Here is a 14221-nt window from a genome sequence, read left to right on the forward strand (position 1 = left end):
TGGGGCCTGGGGATCCAGGTGGGTGAGGAGTAGCTGCTTTGGATCTGAAGTCACTGGTTATGCCAGTGACAGAACAGGGGCTTAACTCCATGAGGGGGAACCCTCTGCCATGCTCTTTGTCAACCCCCTGGGGAAGAACAAATGGAAGAGGCAGAGCTGGGGTGGTGCAGCAAAGGGCAGGGGCGGGCAGGTCCCGTGCCTGCCGGGCAGTAGGTACAGGGTGAGGCCGGGAGCCACCTCTGCTATGAAGCACTGCCCGGGGCTCAGGCCTCATCCTGTGTGGCTCCAGGGATGGGGTTCAGCCTGGTGTCAGGACCCTCCAAACCTGGGTGGGTCCCAGACATCAGGAGCTTTCCAAGAACATCTCTGTCCCTCCCTCGTCCTGGGTCCTGGGTGAATGCCCCAGAGCGCAGAAGACAGGCTCTGCTTTGCTGCAGGGTTGGGGGGAGTGGGGTGGGCACGGCCATCTCAGGGTTCTGGCCAGTGGCTGAGATGGGGTGAGCCCCAGGGAGCCCTGGTGGTGATGTTCTGGCCTGCTCAGTGCCGAGCAGGAACCGAGAGAAGGTGTCCTCGGGACAGGGGCCGGGCTGTCTGGTCTCGGACGGGGTGGGGGAGAGGTGGGGCTGGGCTGTGAGGAGAGCAGGATGGCCCTGTCCTTGGCCTGGCAGGCCACAGACAAGGGCCAGATCCTGGACCATGGCCTTGGGGCTTGGCCAGGGTGATAAGACAGTGGTGGAGAAGGTGTGTGTGAGTTACCTGCGGCGTCCTGAACTAGGGGGGCGTCACTTTTTACTGGAGATGGAGTGGCAGTGACAGGCGGGAAGCTGGGCGGGCTGCTGATGGGGTGGGCCAGGCCCCGGGTGGCTCCGAGAGTGGCACTGAGCAGAGAGTATGAGAGACAGGGTGGAGAAAAGAGGCATGGGAGGGAGGGGAGGGGCGCCCGGAGCACGGCCGGAGAGAAGGATGGGGTCAGTGGGGGCTGCGGAGCCCCGCGGGCAGCCTCGTCACCGGCAGCAGCAGGAAGAGGAAGAGGAGGAGGAGGAGGAGCCGGGCAGCCTGGAGAGGGTGGAGAAAAGCAGAAAAAAAAAAAAAGAAAACCAAAACAAAGAACAAACAAACAAAAGAACCAAAATGAGAAACCCAATGGCAGAAGCAAGTATGATATGAAAATACGTGGACAGATGAGCAGACAGATGCCACGAAGAAGAGAGGGGAGGGGGTGGCAGAGGAGAGAGACTGGGAGGGCGTGGCAGTGCAGGGGGGTGTCATGGTGGGCTGGGGAGGGGCCATGGGGAGGACCCCACTCTGGGGCCCAGGGACTGTGCTGGGGACCATGGCAGAGAGGCCAGAGGAGGGGCCAGGGCTGGGTGGGGCCCACCTGCCCCTCTGGCTATAGCTCTCAGCTCAAACCCGGGTCCTCTCCTAGAAATGGAAGCCAAGGGCAGAGTGCAGGGGAGGTGGGCAGGACGGCAGCAGGTGGGGACCCATGTCCCACAGACCAGCCGGCCTGGCCACACACTGGCCTGTCCTCCTTTGAGGCCACTTGGCCATGATGCTCCAGTCCTGAGCCAGACCCGGTGGGAGGAGGGCCTGTCCCAGGCCGGGCACCTCCCAGACCCCTGCGGCCCCCTCCTGGCCGCCTGCTCACCTGCCGCGGTGCTCTCATTGCCCACAGGGGTGCTGGAGCAGCTTCGGTCCATGGTGGAAGACTCGGAGGACATGGCGCCTGGGCTGCAACCAGTATAATCCATGTACTCATCTGTCTCGGTGTCCATCAGGCTTGGGGGGCCCTGAAAGGAAGCAGGGGGGCCCTGAGCAAGCTGGGCTGGAGGCGGTGCTGCCCACAAGGGGCATGTGGTCACTTTCGGCAGCTGCCAGAGTGGGACACGGATGATGCCCTCTGGCCCCCAGGCAGGGGAGGGGCGGCTCACCTGGGAGGAGGGTGCACGATCGAAGTTCTTCCCCAGCATCCTCCGCATGTGCTTCCGGGCATGGGAGGTCATCTGGTGCTTGAGGAGGAAGGAGAACTGGCAGCCCTCCCGGATGCAGTGGAAGTGGCTGTTCACCTGGTTGTACTTGCAGCCTGTGGACACAGCCCCACTCGGCTGTGAGCTTTTCCTGCAGGCCAGCTGGCGCTCATGGTACCCGCTGCATGGCGGGCACTGTTCTGGGCATGGGCACACATGCCAGGAAGATGGCATATGGGGAAAGGGCACTTGCCCATCATGGCGCTCCCCTGAGGAACCTCCCACCCCCCCCCCAACCCCCAGAAAGTCCTCGGCCACCTGGATGTCCAGAGCCTGGGTCTCCCCGCCAGTCTAGCATGGACTTGCGGGATGATAGCAGGCTGGCCCCCTCCCCTGTCCCGCACATTGAGAGGTCCATGGGCTCCAGGGCAGGGGACCCTAGTGACCTGTCCACTTGATCAGCTGCCTCCCAGCATGCCATCTGTCCCCAGCTCTCCTCTGGGGACCCCAGGTGCTGCCCCCCACCCCCTGACCTTGTAGAGACGGCTGCAGGCCGGCTGGCCCTCTGCCCTGCCCCCACCCACCTGGGTTTTGCTCTGGGCTGACAAACACAGCGGCCAGACTGAAATGGTATCAGCAAAGGGCAGGTGAAGGCCTGCCCGTTGCCATGGCACCTGAGCTGGCCAGGTGTCTTATATCATCCCCCAGCTTTGTTTTGGCTCCAGCTACCACCCAAAACACCCCAACTGAGTCAATAACGGCAACTACAGAATCCCCGACGCCTGTAAGCCGAACCCAGGACCAGCATGGGTCACCGAGTGTTGATATCTGTTGCTGTGATAACCAGCCCTCTCTCAGGCTCTGAATTATTTTTGAATTAATACCTGAAGGAAAGGTTTGTTTCCTTTCATTTCTGGCAGTTGACTTTGAATCTCTCAGCCTTCCCCTAGGTAATGGCCAGCTGGCTGCAGGCAGTGGCCCCCATCTGTACCCACTGGACCCTGTGGCCATGGCCACCTGAGTCACCTGAGCCCAGGTGTCCACACCCAGCCTGCCTGGCTCCCACCTGCTTTCCAGTGTCCGGTCTCCTCCTGGGCAGATTACTGCCCCATGTCTGCACGTGACACGTGGCGCCATCCTGAGGCAAGAGCGTGGACTCTGCAAGGAGTCCGCTCCCCACAGCATCCTGGGGCTGGGGCCAGCGAGCTCCTCAGGGAGGCCTTGTTCTGGGGTTGGGGGCAGCTTCCTGGCCAAGAGCCCAGCTCTCAGCAGTGAAGTTAACTCTGAAGCACCTGTCCCTGAGCTCAAGGTCACTTCTTTCCCCGTGGCCACCTCCTTCCAGGTCACCCCAGGTTACAAATGCCCTGGGCTGAACCGACCAAATACCTGCTTGTCCCACCAGATCCCCAGCACCAAGCCTGGTGCCAGTCACAGTAGACAAAAAAGACCTCAGCTGCCACATCTACCCCCCACCCCCTGCACCTCTTGCAACAGCAAAGAGCCTGGAGCATGGCTGCTCTTCAATAAACCTCTGTTGAGGGACTTCCCTGATGGTCCAGTGGTTATGAATCCGCCTGCCAATGCAGGGAATGGGTTTCAACCTCTGGTCAGGGGACTAAGATCCCACGTGCCACAGAGCAAATAAGCCTGAGAGCCGCAACTACTGAGCCTGAACACCTAGAGCCTGTGTTCTGCAACAAAACAAGCGCATTGCCAAGCCCATGTGCCATAATGAGAGTGGTCCCTTGCTCACTGCAACTAGAGAAAGACCTCGCACAGCAAGAAGACCCAGCACAGTCAAATAAAAAAATAAAAAATAAAAAAAATAAAATGTCTGCTGAGTGAGTGAATGAACAAATGAACATCACACAGCCCATTATGGATAAAAACATAATAGTTAAAACCATGGAAAGACATCCCAGGGCAGAGAATGTCAGGAATTTTTAAAACTTACCTGCAAGGCCCTCTTGAAAAGAAAAAGAAAAGAAACCAAGTCTGGAGACCAGAGATGAGGCTCCAGGCCATTGCCCTAGGGGCGACTGGAGTGTTCTAGGTCACCCTCACCCCTCTTTCCAGGCTTTTGGGGTTTTGACTGTTTTCCCAGTTTGACAATGCCTGGTCTGTGACATTTAAAAAAAAAAAACCCATGGAGCCTGATGTGTGGCAACAAGAAGTGGCACCCAGGCCTCTGGGGCCAGAGCCACAGCCCTTCCCACTGCGGCAGTTCCCTGCCCCCAGCCCTGGCCTGCGGTACCTAGCCTGCCGCACTCCTCGCGCTTGGTGAAGTACTTGAACCCATTGGCTGCCCGCCGCTCGGCTTTCTCGTGCTTCTTTATGTGCCACGGCAGCTTGGTGGTGATGTTGGTCACAAAGTAGCAGCCGGTCCGGAGACAGTGGTAGTGCCCACGCATCCGGAACTCGCAGTGCTGCAGGGAGGGACAGGAAAGTCAGGACCAGGCAGGCAATGGCCATAAGCCCCACCTGCCCCAGGCCTCTGGGCTATGGCTGGCCCTTTGCATTTGTGTGTCCTTCCGCACTTAGAATCAGCAAACACAACTGTGTAAAGATCATTCACGTTTTAAAAAGCCGTAAGTCCCTTCTGTCATTTGACTAAGGCATCCTATCTGGTGTCATACCAATCTCTCTAAACCCACACCCAGAGCAGACATCACTAATCTATCCCAGCACTCTTCTCTGTGTGCCCAGACCCAGGCAGACATCACTCGTCTACCCTGGTACACCTCTTTGTCCGGATCTAGGTTCAGACTCCTCCTCAAGGCACTGTCAGGTGGCCCCTACAAGTCTTGGAGGTAGGCCTTTATAATGAATCTGATCTGCCCTTCCTGTCTGGAGCACAGACAGTTCAATATCTGTCCAATGTTTTAAAATTCCAGGCCTCTAGAGAAAAGGAGCGTAGTCATTCCAGGATGGGCAGAATGATGCCAAGTGCCCAGCGGCTGCTCATCATAGTCTTCACTGAGGGTTAGGATAAAATGACAGACCTCACCAAATGAGCACCAAGCTGAACTGCTGCCCAGGGGTCTCCAGGGACCTGGGGCAGACAGTGTCCTTTCCAGAGTCTGGAGGAAGCCAATTAAAAAGGGTGTGAGAAACAGAGTCTCTGCCAGGAGGAGCTGATCCAGGGCCCTGTGCCTCCCTGCTCCCGCCCCAGGCCCCACCCTGCCCGTCCACCTTGCTGACCTGGTTGGGACAGAGGCACTGCAGGGAGTAGTAAGCAAACTGGTCTCGCACGTTCACCAGGTTGTTGTTGGGGTTGATGTGGTCCAGGCAGTGGGACTCGGCCTTGCCAGAGGTTTTGCAGACGTACTTGCAGTTCCCAAAGAGACAGTGGAAGTGGAACTTGTTGGCATACTTGCAGTCCGTTGCGAGGCAAGGATCGCTGGAATGAAACCACGGCCCAGGTCATTGGCATTCCCAGTGCCCTCCCCGCCGATGTCCTGACACTGGCTCATGCTGGGGTTCTTCTTCCCAGTTTCCCGTGGTGCCCTCAAGAGGAATGGCCCCAGGACTGCCCTCCTGCTCAACAGGGCCATTTGGCCAGAGGAGACTACAAATCCCAGCATGCAACCTTGCCCTCTTTTTAGAGCTCTGCTGGAGCATGAGGGATTGCGGTATGCAGGCTGCCCAGAGCACTGCATGCTGGGACACGTAGTTTCCACGGCCACACCTCAGGCTTATAGATAAGGATGGCTGCAATCATTTCTTGGATATGAAAATGAGAGATGGTGCTGCCAGCCTGGCGGGACGCCAGTGCAAGCCTGGCTGACGTGGCGTGGGCACTGCCCTGGCTGTGGCTGACTGACAGCATGCAGATGGGTGGGCAGCCCTACCAGGACGCTTTGCTACCGCGGGGCCTCAGCCAGTGGGAACCTGTACCTGGTGTCAGGTCCTGAGGCTCAGCTGCTGAGGGTTCCAGGGTCAGCTTGGAGCTCGGGGCTGCCCACCCACGCAGAGAACGCAAGCCAGCTCAGTGGTGGGGCGGGGTGCCCGGTGAGCCCTGCCCTGCCTGTCCTGAGTGGCAGCCCTCCGCCCCAGACCCCTGCTTCCCAGGCTTCGGGCAGTAGTGGAGGGTACTGTGCTCTGGCTTCTACCCTTCCTGGCCTGGCTGACAACACGACTGCCCTCTTACATTCACATCGGACCTGGGTGGAAACTCTGACCAAGGCCAGGATGCTAAGAGGGCTGGGGAGGTGAACAGAGGAAGGGAAGGTGGGGAAGGGTCAGAGCGGAGCGCAGGTGCCCTTCCATGCCGTGGGCCCAGCCCCAGGTGCTCAGACAGGGAGGACAGCTGCCACTCAGGCGGTGTGTGTTCACATCCAATTTATTACTTTTATTGAGAACAGGAAGCCACACGCATCATGATACAGAGTCACCGTTCTCGCCGCAAGGAGCCACCCCATCCATTGAGGAAGGTCCCTTCCACCCACTGAGAGCTCAGGCTATTGCGCAGGTGGGCGGGGGCCCAGAGGAGGGTCTAGCCCCTTTGCCCCTGCCCCCCTGTGACTTGGCTTGCCCTGCAGAGATTCAGTTGTGGGTGGGAGCCACAGAGACCAAGAGGGAGGCCCAGAGGGAGATGGAGCCCTCCTTGCCGGGTGAGGCCCACCCCTCCCAGCCCACCCCGGGCTGGTCCTCACAGCGTCGCCACCGGTCTCTCCAGAACCGTGGCCGCTACCTCCACCATCACCCCCCACCCCGGCTGCTTGCTCCAGGAACAGGCAGTGAGGTCTGAGCAGCAGCAGCAGCAGCTTTGGCTAGAAGGACATGACCCGGTGACCGGGTCCCAGAGAGGCTGGGGACAGCCGGGGCTCCTGCAAGATGAGGAGCAGCGCCTCCTCAGTGGCTCTGGCTAGCACTTACTCCCAAGACACCCGGGGGACACAGGACTCCCGGTTCATCGAGGGACTCACTTCTCCTGGAACTGGAGGAATCCGGGTTTGACCTGGGGCTTGGCGTTCTCTAGAGAAGTCGTTGCCAAGGGCGAAGTGGGCAGGTGAGGCACTGATGCTGGAATCTGAGGCATCTGGGGTATGGTGGAAGCCAGCTGCTTCCAGGCGAGCAGGGTGGGGGTGGAGGGCACGGCGGCCAGGCTGGCAGTGGGCCCCTCGAGAGAGGAAGCCGTGGCCGTGGTGACGGGTGGCGCTGGAGGGGACGCGGGGGCCAAGGAGGGTTTGGTCTCAGCAGCCGAGGCCGGGAAGGCAGCCTCTGGGTTTCCTTTCACTGCTCCTCCCTCCGTCCGGAAGTGGAAGCTGTGAGAGGCAGAAGAGGGGGTCTCAGGTGGGGGTGGAGAGTGCCCTTCCCCGTGCACCTGCCTGCCTGCCTGCGGGCAATCCCATCTCAAGCCTAGGGGGCCGGTGCCCCACCTTGTCTTCAGTGCCAGGTGCCGCCAGGAGGGAAGGACTGAAAGCAAATGGCTCTTGGGCTCCTGGTTCTGTCCTAATGACACCTCCTGGTGATCTTCTAGATGTGCTGTCCCTAGCTCCTCCCTACTAGGGACACAGCAAGTCCCGGCTTAGGAAGCCCACCCTTCAAGAACCTGCTCTGAGATTTAAAGATGGGTCTCAGGCCAAGAGCTGGAGCTGCCTAAGCACTGAGAAGAGCCTGACCTGCGGCTTAAAGAGCAGTGAAGATCTGTTTTAAATGTTTACAAGTTCTGGGTTCAATTACAGCAGACGGTTGGGCTTGCTGCTTTTCAGCTCAATGAACTTTACAAATTAATTTCTTTTATTTTTAGGTCAAAGAGAATCTACAAATGCAGTATTGTGGCTTGGAAAGGCCTTCACCTGGCGTCCCTGCTGCGGTCAGAGCTGGGTCTGCAGGAGAGTTGAGGGCTACATGGGGGTGGGTCTGGGGGCAGAAGGGGCTCCTGCTCCAGGTGGGGCCTGGGTGGGCTGAGGGGGCCTCGCTGGGGGCTGAGCTAGTGGGAGGATGGGAAAGTCTGCCTTTGGCCAGGCAGCACCGCCTGAGAAGCCAGCTCAGCTTCTGAGGTCTCAGGGGTCCTGCTTGGAAGGCGGTTAGAGGCCTGTGCAGCCCCGAGCCCTGAGCCAGGCTGGGATGAACAGGGCTTGGTTTACACGGGTCCCCGACCCCCACTCACTTGGCGTGCTTGATGGCCCCGTCCAGGGTGCTGAAAAGCGCGCCGCACTCCTCCACCACGCAGTGGAAGTGGGCCTTGTGGAGGAAGTCACACTGGGCGTTGCAGAAGTCCTTGGTGCCAAACCTGGCAGAGGAGCCGGCCGCTTAGAGGAGACCCCGGGGCCCTGGGCAGGCCAGGGTGGGTGGTGGGGCTGGCTCCTGGCCCCTGGCCCCCGGGACTGGTGGGCTTGGCCCTCCCCTCTCCCTTGCTCACCCAGAGCCCCTCACCTGCGAAGGTACACCTTCCAGGGCTCTGACAGCTTCTCCTGAACCATCGCCTTCACAGCCTTGCCCAGGAATGGGGGGGACTCCCCAGCGGGGCCTCCCTCTGTGTCCGTCTTGACGTTCAACAGGCTGCCGAGGTTGGGGCTGCCCTGAGACATCTGCCAGGAGGACAGGCCCAAGCTTCAGGCTGGGGACCTCAGGACACTTGGCCCGACTGCCCTGGGACCAGCAGCAGCTCTAGGCTGCTTGGATCTCTCCAAACTGACCAGAGCATCACGGTTCTGGCAGCTGGGAGGAGAGGAGGCCCGACCCCACGCAGCTTTGGCTGCACAGGAGCCCACAATGAATGGATGCCGCCACGGGCAGCCTGCTGCGCCTCCTTGGCCCCACAGAGCTGCCAGGGCTCTGCCACACAAACCCCGTGCTGCTAGGAGCCATCACTCAATCTGTGGCCGAGACTCAGGGCACACACTCCAGCCCAGCTTTCCCCAGACTTCGCGGCTCCCTGGTTATTTTCCTGCCAGGTTTTCAAAAGAAGTGCAGGAGGAGGAGGGATGGGGGGGAACCCCCACGAATTCCTTGAGAACAAGAGAAGGCACACAAAGGAGGAGCCGAGAGGGAGGGAGGGAGGCTCACGGGGTGAGAGCAAGACAGGAAGACTGCCGCTGGGAGCAGAGGGGGGCGGGGAGCCCGTGGAAAAGCTCGACTCACACGGGCGGGGTGCAGGGCTCTGACAGGAAGGAACAAGGGGGTGCAGGGAGCAGTGACCCCAGGATGGAAAAGGGGGGCAAGAGGGCAACCAGGGGAGGGGGAAAGGTGGAAGGCATGGGCGCCCTGGAGCCAAGGCCAACAGGAGCCCAAGGGCCCAGCGGGACCCCTACCCAGTGAGGTCCGGCCCAGACCTAGCTCCCTCCTCGGCAGTCACTTGTGTACAGTAACCAAATTAATCTTGCCGTAGTCAAATTTATCATGTGAAGGGGGGGAAATATATTTGAGATGATGTATAATTTACAAAGACCCTGCATTATTTAAAATAAATATTCTGGAGCGACCTCTGCAGAAGGCGTCCAAGACCATTATTCAACCCGAAAAGTGGAAATTGATGCTTTGCTCCCACTTTAATCCCCCCCACCTTTTTAAACAAACAAAAAATATATAAAATAAATAAAATTAATAACTAAGAGCAAAAGAAGTTAGAGGGCTCTGGAAAAGCTTTAGGAACCCTCCATCTGAAGGGAAAAAAAAAAGGGTGTCAGAGGCTGGAATATATTTCTTCAGCCAGTTCATTAAATTAATTTGTAAGCAGTGGCTCTGAAATTATATCCGATGAAAAATGGCCTCAAAATTTAAATGGTACAAACTCATCTTATTAGAGGCAAAACATTAAAAAACAAACACATCCCCCCCACCCCCCAGCATAGCTTTAATTTCTCTGGGTGGGGGAATGGGAGGCGTGTGATGGATGGTTCTTACCTTATTCATAAGCGAGGATAAAAGAGATGAATTTGCCGGGACTGCGTGGCCATTTGATTCATTACTGGAACACACAAACCAAGGGGCTTTAGCTCAGACGTTCGTGGGACCGAGCCCGGAGATTCACCCCTCCCAAGCCGGCCCATAGGGCACTGGCCCCGCCCAGCTACATTTCCCGGGGCAGGTGGATGACCCCTGGTCAGGAGAGGTGGGCCCCTGGCCCCAAGGGGTCTGGCTCTGAGGGTGCTGTCCCCAGAGCCTCCTGCAGGGGGCAGAGCTGGGAGGCCTGGGCCGCCCCTCACCTGGGCTCCTTCAGAGTCAGGTCTAAACTGCGGTCCTGGGAGGCCTCGTGGGGACCTGGGGCGCCAGCACTCTCACCGGGCTCCTGCTTCACCGGGGCTGGGGGGAACCTGGCAGGGGTGGCCTGCTGCCCGTTTCCTACAGGGGACGGGAGGGAAGACGGTGTTAGAGGGACCGAGGGCTTCATAGGGGCACCAACCGGAACCCCCCAAGGGGAAGATGGCGGGCCGGGTGGGCTGAGGCCCTCGGGGAGCCTTGACTGCTGGTCAGTGGTTCTCCCCACTGACATGATCGCTTGTGACGCTTCCCCCTGTGTGGCAATTCTTCAAGTGATAATTATTGCAAAATTATGTCAAAGTTGTCCTGGCTCAGGGCCTCCTGGAGGAGAAGGGCGGGAGGCTGGGGAAGGGGCTGGGACGGGGGTGGGGGCCCTTCATTTTCTCCACCGACTGTCACAGTCAATTTGTGGGGCTGCCGCTTAGGCTTTTATTAAAGACTCTGTTAATGCTGAGGGAAAGTGGCAGATCTAGACTGGGAGCTGCGCCCCCTCCGCGGGTCCCGTCCCCACTGTTGCCGGGGCGACGGCCCTGCCTTCCACTGAGCATGCCCAGGAGGGGCATCTGCTGTGTCAGGGCTATGGAAGCTGACAGCCAATCAGAGCGGTTCAAACTATGTGACCTCGCCCGTCAAGCTGTCCAGGGCAGGGATATGAGGCCCACCCTTGCCAGGCAGGGCTGGATGGGGTGGGTGGGGGGAGCGGGTGGGGTGTGGGCATGGGTGCAAAGGCTGGAGCTGGGTGGGCAGAAGACTCAGGAGGCCAAGCAGAACAGGGCCAAAGAAGTTGCTGACAGGAACATGTCCACGGAGCCTTTCCCCACAATCCCCAGTGACTGAAATATTAATCTGCCCCAAGGCACTGCAGCTGACAGAGAGCTGCTTCACAGACAGCAAGTGTCATTTTATTAAAAAATAAAGGAAAATGGCCCCCTCCCCTTCACTTGACCTTTCTTTTCGGGGAAGGAGCTTTTTCTTAAGAAAAGAAAGTACTTGACAGCCCGGCCACCAAGCCCCGTGTGGCCCCAGCCTGCAGGCACCTGACTAGAGGTGCACGGCCCCAGGCAGTCTGACCTGACCCTCCCGACATGTGGAGTAGAAGGTGGGTGTCGGCTGACAGGAGTGTCCCAGTGGGAAGATGCTCTAGTTTTCCGAACTCAGAGTCCACATTCCAGGAGCTGCCCAAAGCCACTAGCGCAGGGTCCCCAGGGAAACAGGGCTCTGACCCTCCAGCCAGCTCAAGCTCGGGGGGGACCACAGGGACCCTCAGTCTTGGTGAGTCTCGAGACATTCTCAGGAGCCAGTCTACTGAGGGCCAACTTGGCCACCTCCCAGGGGGTGTATTTGGGAACAGTATATCCCCCCACTGTTCCATCAGCTCCACAAGGCAAGGACTTTGTTGTCTTCCCCGCCATGTCCCCAGCCCCCAGCCTGGCTCCTGGCTCTGCAACAAGCTGCCCTCAGTGAGCATCAGTGGTTGATGAATGAATGAATGAAGTGAGCCCAGTCCCAGACAAAAGCAGAACTCTTCTTAAAGATCTTACTAATGCTAATTACCTGGATGGGGGGAAACAGATAAAGAGGAGCAAGGGAAACAAAAAAGCCAAAAAAAAAAAAAAAAAAAAAATTCAGAGGGGGAAAAAAAGTAGAACAATTTTTTAAGGAGCAGAAAATTTGAGAGAAAGGGGAATCACTTTCCATGATGAGCCAGAGGAAAGACAGAGACATGATCCTGGCAACTCCAACACAGCAGCCACTGACCGGATGTGGCTCAACTGAAAGAAACCCCAATCCAGGTCTTGGTCCCACCAGCCAATTTCAAGCACTCAACAGCCACGTGACGAGGGGCTACCATATTGAACAGTGCAGAATGGAACGCCTCCACTATCACAGAACGTGCGACTGTTACAGTGCTGATGGAGAGCGAGAGCCTGGGCAAGGCATCCTTGGTCTCAAGGGGCTGTCCAGGCCTGAATCCCCTGAGCATCCCTGCGGTGCGGCCACCCTGGCCCTGGGCTGAAGTCGTGTCCCCTCCCATCACCTGGAGGAGGTCCCAGGGAAGCCTGGGGCTCAGGGACGGCTCCCACTGGGGCTGGACTTGTGACATGGCAGGGTAGGGGGAGCTTGCAGAGGCCCTGGGGATGCACAGGTACCCTGTGAGGCCGGGATTACTGCCCCTACATCACAGATGAAAAGACAGAAACAGGAGTTGCCTGGGATGGGCAGGTCAGAGAAAGGGGCCCCAAACAGGAAATAAAGAGGATGGAGGCAGAGACCAGGAAAGAGGGGCACAGGGGCCTTGGGGCCAGGGATAGAAAGGCCCCCTTGCCAAACACCCCCACTCTGCTCTGCGCGGGGGCCAGCGAGCTCCTGGGGTTGGAGAGGAGTGGGCTTCCCAGGCAGGGCCCAGCCTGCTCACCTGGGTCAAAGGGGGCAGAGGGCTTGAGGGCGGCTGCGGCCAGCCTGGCCATCATGGGCGAGATGAGGCCTTTGCTGGCTGAGATCCTCTCCATGATGGAGGCAGGGGGCACGGGGACTGAGGCAGCTCCCGCCGCCGCCGAGTCACCGGCTCCCGAGGCTGCCAGGGCGGGCGTGTCAGGGGTTGCTGAGCCTGCTGTCCCGGATGACATGGCACCCATGAGGCCGGGGGCACCCACTGGCAGGGAGGCGCTGCCCCGGCCAGGAAGGATGGGGAAGTAGGGTGCGGCGCTGGCCAGGCCGGAGTTGGAGAGGGCCAGCGCCAGGGGGATGGAGCTGGGCAGGCCCTGGGCCAGTAGCCCCGAGATCTTGCTGTTGGGAGGCTTGGTGGCGCTGGGCACGGCCTCGGAGGCGGCAGTGGCCGCGGCCAGGGAGGCGGAGGACTGCTGGCTGGTGGGGGAGGCGCTCAAGCTGGAGTTCTTGCTGCTCAGGGCCGAGAAGTCGACCAGGTCGTCGTTGCTGGACTCCTCGTGCTCCGTGTCCTTGGCGCCCAGCAGCGAGGGTGGCAGCCCCAGCACGCCAGAGCCGGAGGCGCGTATGTGCCTGCGCTCGTGCTTGCGCTTGTGCGAGGTCATCTGGCTGGTGGAGGTGAAGGTGAAGCCGCAGCCGGCGCGGATGCAGTGGAAGTGGTTGGTGGCCTTGCTGTACACGCAGCCCTCGTACTTGCACTCCTCGTACTTGTAGAACTTCTTGAAGCCGTCCTTGGCGTAGGCGTCGTCCTTGATGTGGTAGCTTTTGTGCTTCTCGATGTCACACTTGTTCTTGAAGGTGAACGTGCAGCCGGGGCGCCTGGGGGTGGGGGGGCACATAGGGAGGCTGTCATGGGGCCTCGCGAGGTCAGGAGGACTCCCTGCCCTGCTCCCACGGTGGCCCCGGGAGGGATGGGCCTCGGGGTGGAAGACCAGGCTGGACGCTCAGGTGGGGCCTCTGAGCAGCCCTTGGCTCCTGTACCTACTGCCCTGAGGAGGCGGAGCTCCGAGCCACCCAGGGACCTGGGGCCCTGCCTTCCGGCCCTCCCCAGCCCAGGAGCCTCCCCAGCCGCCTCCGCTCACCTGCAGTGGAAGTGCGTGGTCTTCTGCCCGTAGAACTGGCAGTCGGCCGTGCCGCAGTCCTCGGTGGCACGGAAGCGCTGGAAGCCGTCGTTGATGAGCTGGGTGTTCTTCTTATGGAAGTTCTCATGGGTCATCACGTCCGACGTGCTTGTGTACACCTTGTTACAGCCCACCTGCAGGGGCCAGAACGGCAGTCAGGGGAGCCGGGCACCCCGGTGAGCTCAGGGAGGCTGTTCCTCCAGGTGCAGTTGACCCCGGTGGGGGAGCTTCAGCACCCATCAACATCCAACTGGTGGGACTGCAGTTAATGAAGGATGACCCATCAGGCCCCCCAGGGCCTGGTCTGTGCTGTGTGCAGGCTGTCTTCAGAGAGCCTGGGACACCTCCCCACACAGGCGTGGGAGTCCTGTGCTGCAAGAGGTAGCTTTTGGGTCCCCAATCTGTGGCTCTACCTCTGAAGCCCCCTGAGTGAGCAGGGCTGGACCCAGGGGCCTGGCAGTCACCTTTAGCCCAGGGACT

The 14221-nt window shown here is 59.5% G+C and overlaps 1 protein-coding gene across 6 annotated transcripts in view; it reads right to left on the reverse strand.

Annotated features, from left to right (window-relative positions):
• The window catches only part of CASZ1 (castor zinc finger 1), a 153253-nt gene that overhangs the window by 2285 nt on the left and 136747 nt on the right, over positions 1–14221 (reverse strand). For 5 of the 6 annotated variants that reach the window (XM_044942982.1, XM_044942983.1, XM_044942979.1 and 2 more), the window contains 12 exons: positions 13703–13875; positions 12592–13439; positions 10121–10256; positions 9819–9882; positions 8349–8503; positions 8083–8205; positions 6896–7234; positions 5169–5367; positions 4222–4393; positions 1932–2083; positions 1649–1790; positions 757–1056 (listed from right to left, as the gene is read on the reverse strand). In XM_044942982.1, coding sequence (XP_044798917.1) covers positions 757–1056; positions 1649–1790; positions 1932–2083; positions 4222–4393; positions 5169–5367; positions 6896–7234; positions 8083–8205; positions 8349–8503; positions 9819–9882; positions 10121–10256; positions 12592–13439; positions 13703–13875 — 2803 coding nt within the window. The remainder of the gene's footprint in view (positions 1–756; positions 1057–1648; positions 1791–1931; positions 2084–4221; positions 4394–5168; positions 5368–6895; positions 7235–8082; positions 8206–8348; positions 8504–9818; positions 9883–10120; positions 10257–12591; positions 13440–13702; positions 13876–14221) is intronic. The other variant, XM_044942984.1, reaches the window with a different exon arrangement.

This window comes from Bubalus bubalis, chromosome 5 (assembly GCF_019923935.1).
Source record: "Bubalus bubalis isolate 160015118507 breed Murrah chromosome 5, NDDB_SH_1, whole genome shotgun sequence".
In the NCBI taxonomy this organism is placed as follows: domain Eukaryota; kingdom Metazoa; phylum Chordata; class Mammalia; order Artiodactyla; family Bovidae; genus Bubalus; species Bubalus bubalis.